Raw genomic sequence first — 8,175 nt, forward strand, 5'->3', positions numbered from 1 at the left:
TTACCCCAAAGATACAAATGCAATGAAACACCGGGACACCTGCACCCCGATGTTTATAGCAGCAATGGCCACGATAGCCAAACTGTGGAAGGAGCCTCGGTGTCCAACGAAAGATGAATGGATAAAGAAGCTGTGGTTTATGTATACAATGGAATATTACTCAGCTATTAGAAATGACAAATACCCACCATTTGCTTCAACTTGGATGGAACTGGAGGGTATTATGCTGAGTGAAGTAAGCCAGTGGAGAAGGACAAACATTGTATGTTCTCATTCATTTGGGGAATATAAATAATAGTGAAAGGGAATATAAGGGAAGGTGGAAGAAATGTGTGGGAAATATCAGAAAGGGAGACAGAACGTAAAGACTGCTAACTCTGGGAAACGAACTAGGGGTGGTAGAAGGGGAGGAGGGTGGGGGTGGGAGTGAATGGGTGACGGGCACTGGGGGTTATTCTGTATGTTAGTAAATTGAACGCCAATAAAAAATAAATAAAAAAAAAGAGAAACCAAACTTATTAATATCTTGATCTTGGCCTTATGCCTTTTACTTTCTCTTTTCTCTCTTTCCCTTCTTTCCATCTACCCCCCATTTGCCAATCTCACCCCAATTAAGTGATTAATTTTTCCTATCCAAAAATATTTCGGTGGTTGTTCATACCAATCACTTTCAGTACCAAATCATATAATAATGTTTTGGAGTTCTTATTCCTATCAACAAACCCAAAAGTTTCCATAATTGATTTAAATATTATGCTATTGTCCTCCAAGCTTCTTGGGCTGACAGCCTTCTATAGGTCCATATCCACTAAGAAGAAGATTTGTAGCAATTTTATTCAGATTCCTTTCACTAGGGGTTGGTGAAATACATAAGGAAAAAGAAACACCATTCAAAGCAATGAGATGTTAAAGTTCCTCATGTACATGAAGCAATATAAATTTGTATAATCTTATCACCACTGCATGCCCTCTTGAGAAAGAAAGAGAGAGAGAGAGAGAATTCTGAGAGGATAAAATTGAAATGTTGGCCAGTCTTATTCCTGGAGGAGGAAATACATGTGATTTATTTGTTTTTTAATACCTCTTGAATTATTCCATACATAATCCGAAAAGGAAACATTTAATTTTATTTTCTGAGGTTGAATTTATCCTCTCCACTTCCTCTAAAACAAAGAATGATAAATTTGAAAGCACTCTCAAACTGATTGGTATGAGAGATTGCAGACAGCTACAGAGATAAGGAGGGTATGGAAAACAATTAATTGACATATGAAATTGGCCTAAGATAAAGTAGTACTTAGCAAAGGGCGGAGAAGCAACCAGATTCAATACTATTGGTAAAGAATTCTACATGGTCAAGCTTACTTGTCACAGACAACAGAGACTTATCCACACAGACAATTGTACATACTTGCCTACTCTTTCACACCTGCACATGCTATGCATAAAATCATCCACCAAAAAATGGAGGACAGAGAAAAGAGAAAGAAGAAATGAATGCTTTAGAAAGAGTAATGATGCAGTACAGTTAAATTCATTGGAGCAAGGACTTGAGAGTTACAGAAACACTATAGTGTTCCATCACTTAATTAGAAATAAGGCAACTGGAGGTAGTCCATCTATGGGTAGAATTCCACAGATCCCATAAGATACCTTATGTCTGACTTGAATGCTGGCCTTTTAACAGTTACCGTTGATTGAGTCAGGATGTGGAAACAGAACCTCAGCAAGCCCATAGGTGACAACTTGGACTTCCCAGCTCATTTAGTGGGTAAAGGATGCTAGAAATAGGTTCAGGGAGATCAATCAGTTTTTTTTTCTTGGTCCAACATTTTAAGGGTGAGTGTACTCTGCTAGGAAAATATTTCCCCCAGGGACTAAATGGCAGAAAGAGACCATTGGACAATGAAAGAGTGCAACCTCCCCTTAGGACAGAGCATGGCTGTCTCTTGTCCCAGAGGTAATGAAACCTTTTAAGGAAGGCACAAAGTTTTACTCATATTGTGATGTTCTGGAGACAGTGCTTGCACAGAATAGGCATTTAATGAATATTTGTGGAGAAGAAAATCAACTGAGGCATATAAAGTGAGAGCAAGAAAGGATAAAGATAGTAGAGATATTGTTGTCAATCACAATCTTCCAAGTACTTAAGGAAAATGTCAAAAATCACTGTCTCTGAAGGTAGACTATCTTCTAAACAGGTTCCTGAGAGCCCCCTTCACATCCTTGTTCCTCAAGCTGTAAATGATGGGGTTCAACATGGAAGTCATAACTGAATAGAACACAGAGATGACCTGATCCTTTTCATTCATTGTCTTGGAATTCGGTCTCATATAGGCAAATATCCCAGACCCATAGTAGAGAACCACAACAGTGAGATGGGAGCCACAAGTAGAGAAGACCTTGAGCCTCCCTTCTACAGACTGCATCTGAATCACTGTGGAGATAATATGCCAGTAGGAGACAAGGATGAGGGAGAGAGGTGCTAAGAGGATAATGACACCCATTGAAAAGAGGGCCATCTCAGCCTTGTAGGTGTCTGCTGAAGCCAGCTTCAGGAGTGCAGGAGGTTCACAAAAATAATGACTAATTACATTCTGTCCCTGGTAAGGGAGACACAGTGTAAATGCACTGTCCACTGAACATACAAATGCCCCACTGACCCAAGACACTATAGCAAACTGGACACAAACTTTTTGGGTCATGACAGTGGAATAATGCAGGGGCTTGCAGACAGCCACATAGCGGTCATAAGACATCACTGCCAGAAGTGCACACTCTGTACACCCTGCAAGAAGGAAGACAATGATCTGTAGTGAGCATCCAGCAAAGGAAATGCTTTTCCTTTTTACAAGGAAGTGGACCAACATCTGAGGCACAATGCTTGTAGAGAAACAGAGGTCAGCAAAGGACAAGTTTTTGAGGAAGAAGTACATGGGAGTGTGAAGTCGAGAGTCAGTCTGAATAAGGATTATTATGAGCAGGTTTCCAAACATAGAGAGGAGGTAAATGATCAGGAAAACACAGAACAGCAAGATCTGGATCTTTGGATCCTGTGAAAGACCCAGCAAGATAAATTCAGCCACGGTAGTTTGGTTTCCTTCTCCCATTGATGTTTATTCCTGTTTACCTGTTATCAGAAAGAAAACACATGCATTCTGAATGTTCAATTTTCACAAACTTTATAAACGAGTGCAATAATAAACAGTGCACCTTGTTAGACTAACAGCTCTCAGATGCTTCCCAGTAGGTGTGCCAGTTAGTATTAAGGTGCATATCGTTATTACATAGTTTTTAAGCGCACTTTTTCCTTGCTTGATCCATTCAGTAAGGCTGAGTATCATACTCGATATGGCTTCTCAACCAATTTGATGTCAATGTATTTACATATTGCTAAATTACTATTAAGTTTTCAAAGGAATTGTCTTTGGTTCAATTTAATTTTTTTCTTCTCAATAAATATTTTCTATTTACCTGGATTAGCAGTCTGAGAATGAGGTGAGCTTGTTTAATCAATAAAAAACACTTTTGCTTTTGTAATTCAAAATCAAAACATAGAGATCAATGACAAATTTGTTTATAATAGAGTAGGAGGTTCAAATATGGCTAGAGGATCAACAGATAAGTTGTACCTACTAGTTCTTGGTTTTTTCAATAGTATTTTTAAAGAGGCTTCTTAAGTATCAATCCAAACAGGATAAACAAAGAGAATAAAAATTTATATCCATGGATCATAATCCTGTCCCTGGTACAAATATGTCACATGACAAAGAGGAAAAGGTACATGAAAAAATTTGACATTCATAAATGTAACATAACATTGAGTGTCCAGTGCCCTGTTCAACATCAACAACAACAACAACAACAAAAAGCCAGTACTAAGCAGGAGCTTGAACTTCTGAACTGGATATTAGTGAATTTTACAGCTCCATAACACCCAATCTCAGCTTATCTCTGACCTCCATGTCAGCTGAAGTGGACAATTCTGACTTGCTTGGCACTGCTGACATTCTACTTTAAGGACCTCCTGCCTGTCTTTTGGCATTCTCCCCAAGATGTTGGAAGTATGACCAAGTCAATGCCCAGGGGCAATCTTTCACCAGAGGGCAATGGAAACTAATGAATAAAGGCACCAAATATTTCTGGGAGGCACTCTGTATGCTTCTTACACGTTGAGCTCTAGGGAGTTAAGTCCCCATTGTCTATACCATGTTTGTTACTATTGATTATTACTATTACTATTACTATTACTATTACTATTACTATTATATCCCCTAAGCAGCTTTTTCAGAACTGTTTTCTTAATCATCAATCCTCATGAAATTTTAACAGCACAGGTATATTGTGCATCTATTTATATACTGCAACTCTCTAGAGGGCTACAAACCATTGGTATATTTAAGATTTCTCTCTTCTAAGAACTTTGGCATCTGTTTTGTCCCCATAGAGAATGCCTGGCCTAGAGTAACAACTTCATCAATCCAACTTCATTGGTGTTTAATTGTATCTTGTCTTACTGCTTCCTTACACCACTTCTGGAATCACTTGTCAAATAAGCTATCTGCGCCAAAGTTCTTTTCTTAGGCTGTGCTTTCAGGAACCTATACTAAGAAAAGTCTCCTGAGATGGAGACTTGATAAAGGCAAAATGAAGAAGGCTGCCTTCTTCAACCAGGGAGTCTCAGCTGTGCCTGATGATAATGACTAACTCTTACTGAGTGCTTACTACATGTCTGGCACAGTTCTAAATGCTTTATCTGTGTTAGCTTATTTAATCGTCATAATATTCCTATGAGGAAATATTTTCTTTTTTTTAATTTTTTTTGTATTGGAGTTCAATTTGCCAACATACACCATAACATCCAGTGTTCATCCTGTCAAGCGCTCCCTCAGTGCCCATCACCCAGTCACCCCAATCCCTGCCCACCTCCCCTTCCACTACCCCTTGCTCATTTCCCAGAGCTAGGTGTCTCTCATGTTTTGTCACCCTCACTGATGTTTTCACTCATTTTCTCTCCTTTGAGGAAGTATTTTCAATCTCTATTTTACAGCTGGGGGAATTAAGGGTAGACATGCTCAGTAACTACTAGTCACTCAGATATCAATTGTCAGAATTGGAATCTAAAGCCCTAGAGTTTTGTTCTAGCATCTGAGCTTTTACATCTTCAATCTTATTTCAGTCATAATTCCAGCTATAGCACTGAAAAATCCGATCATGTAGATGAACTTGGCACAGAGAAATCTTGGCACAGAGAAATCTTGGTGCAATGCTCAAGAGACAAAGGAAATTATCCTCAATTCCAAACATGTTCATAAATGGCATGGTCCTAAAATAAGCTGAAGTGAAGGTTTTCACACCACTTTTAGTTAGAAAATAAACTGAAAAGAACTAAGCCTTGTAGTAAGGCCCCAGCTACACTTTTTAAGTTTAAGGAGGATATTTGTAATAAAAGAGAGTATTCAAAATTCAAGTAGAACAACCAACCAGATTTAAGGGGCATGTAGCAGATCTGCTAGCAGGGCAAACATGGTACAAAAGTCAATTTGATTCTGGTGCTACTGCTGACTATATGGTTGCCCTAAATTTATCATTAGCACTCAGATTACTAGATTATATGTATAATGTAGAATATTTAGTAAGAGATAAAGGAACCTAGGTATCATGTATAAGATCTTGTACATTGGGTAGCAGAGCATACTATGACTACTACTACTACCACCACCATTAATGTAATCATAATAATAACAACACAGACTAAAAAGCTTACATACATGCCACTTAACATGCTTCAGGCACCCTTATAAGCATTTAATATTTATTAACTTACTTACCCCTCAGAAGAGACTTAAAGAGGTAGACTACTACTAGTCCCATTTTATAAATATGGGTTCTAAGGTTAAGTGAATATATATAAAAAACTTTCAAGGCTACAGAGCTAGTAAATTATTGAATCACGATTCAGTCCCAGGTAATCTAATTCTAGAACCCAAATCTGATATTGTCCTTCTGAATAGGAGTACAGATTCTATTTTTAGAGAGACAGTCTGGAACCAGACTCTGTCTGAGTCCACAGAACAAGGCATAAATGGAATGCACCACTGAATTAAGATTTGGGAAAATGTAAGGCAGAGGCTAATCGTATTACACAGAAAAGAAACAAATATGCTACCTTTCCGTAGTGTGGAATCAAGTGGACAGGAGGCTAAGCAGCATGAGTGCAAATATCTGCAATATCTTAGAATTCCTGAAAGTTGGTTTGCTGCTCTTCTTCTTTATATATTATTCTTTACGGATCTGATTTAAGTCCTTTGGCTCAACTATCACTTATATCTAGACTGCCTCAAAGGTTATCTGACAACTGACCACTATTTCTAAGCTTGAATTCTACATTTTCAATTTTCTTCTGGATATTTTTTTCAAGTTTTTATATAAATCCTAGTTAGTTAACATATATGGTAAAATTGGTTTCAGGTATAGAATTTAGTGATTCGTCACTTATATATAACACATACTGCACATCACAAGTGCCTTCCTTAATGCCCATCGTCCATTTAGCCCATTCCCTGCCCACCTGTCTCCATCGACCCTCAGTTTGTTCTCTATATTTAAGAGTGTTTTATGATTTACTTCTCTCTCTCTTTTTATTTCCCCTTCTCCTATGTTCCTCTGTTTTGTTTCTTAAATTCCACATATGAGTCATATGTTATTTGTCTTTCTCAAACCGACTTATTTCACTTAACATAGTCTAGCTCCATGCACATCACTGCAATATTTGCAATAGAATGTTTTGCTTCTGCCTCAAAATCAACATATTTGGAATTTAATTTTACTCCATAAATAATTATTAACTTAAGGGACCCCATTCCTGGAAATACCACTGCCATTTTTACCTACGCATCATGACCAAAAAAATATAAAATCAGCTTTGACTTCTTTTATCCTCTTGTTCCCTCAAGTTGATCAATCATCAAGTTCATCTTTTTAGTCATCTCTCAAATCTCTAACTTTTCATTGCCATTATCATTCTGGCTAGTCTAGTATGTCATTCAATTCTGCTTGTATCACTTCAATACCCTTCTAACTTGTTTTCACACCCTAGAATCAAATACATCTTGTACTCCACTGATGACTCCTCCAAAGTAAATGGTTTCCTATATCCAATTAAATAAACTCCAAATACTCTAGATGAATATTTATTTAAAGCCTACCTTATGTTTGTCCCAATATCCTTCCTGTTTTCCTTAGAAGTGTCTTTGCTTCAATGATATCAAATTGCTAATTAATTACTGATATTAGATTCTAAGAGCTTGGTAAAGTAGAAAAAAAACATAACAAGAACAGCTCATATATCTGTTAATAGAGAGTGGTTTAAAAATTATAAGAGAATATATGTACTCATTTAGAAAAAATGTTGAATTTCTAGAGGCAAAAAACAATTTTTTAAAGATTTTATTTATTTATTTATGAGAGACACAGAGAGAAGGCAGAGACATAGGCAGAGGGAAAAAGCAGACTCCTCACAGGGAGCCCAATGTGGGACTCGATCCTAGAACCCCAGGATCTCGCCCTGAGCTGAAGGCAGATGCTCAACCACTAAGCCACCCAGGCATCCCACAAAAAAACAATATTTAAAAAGTTCTGAGTTACCAATTTTTTTAAAAGCAATAATATAAAGAGACTGAAAACCATAGGAAATACTATACTGGCTTTTAAATATTCATAATTGATAAGGCTCTGGCACATATAGTTTTACAGATGTATTCTATATAAACATCAAGGAATAGATAACTATTTTATTATTTATTTATTTGAGAGAAAAAAAAGAGCACAAACTGGGGAGGGGAAGGGCAGAGGGAGAGGAGAAGCAGATTCCCTGCTGAGCAGTGAGTCCACCACATGGGGCTGGATCCCAGGACCCTGAGGTCAAGACCTGAGTGGAAGGCAGACATTTAACTAAGTCACCCAGGTGCTTATAGATAATTCTTAATATTTAAATTATATAGGGGATAAAAAAAATAGGATGTTGACAGTTTCAAGTAACAAAATCCATCTCAAACTTTTTGAAATCTATTGCTTTTGTAACTGATAAGGGCTAGATTCAGAATATTATTTATCCAGTGGTTTAATATGACAAGAAGCCTGAGTTTTCTTTCTTTCATTTTTTTTTAATTTTTT

General features: G+C 37.2%; 1 protein-coding gene across 1 annotated transcript; it reads right to left on the reverse strand.

Annotated features, from left to right (window-relative positions):
* Window positions 1–2,186: 2,186 nt before the first annotated feature.
* Window positions 2,187–3,140, reverse strand: LOC140615436 (olfactory receptor 2D3-like). The gene has a single exon (XM_072795296.1). The coding sequence runs from the start codon at window positions 3,108–3,110 to the stop codon at window positions 2,187–2,189; it is 924 nt and encodes a 307-aa protein (XP_072651397.1). The 5' UTR covers window positions 3,111–3,140.
* Window positions 3,141–8,175: the final 5,035 nt, after the last annotated feature.

This window comes from Canis lupus, chromosome 23 (assembly GCF_048164855.1).
Source record: "Canis lupus baileyi chromosome 23, mCanLup2.hap1, whole genome shotgun sequence".
NCBI classification, from domain to species: domain Eukaryota; kingdom Metazoa; phylum Chordata; class Mammalia; order Carnivora; family Canidae; genus Canis; species Canis lupus.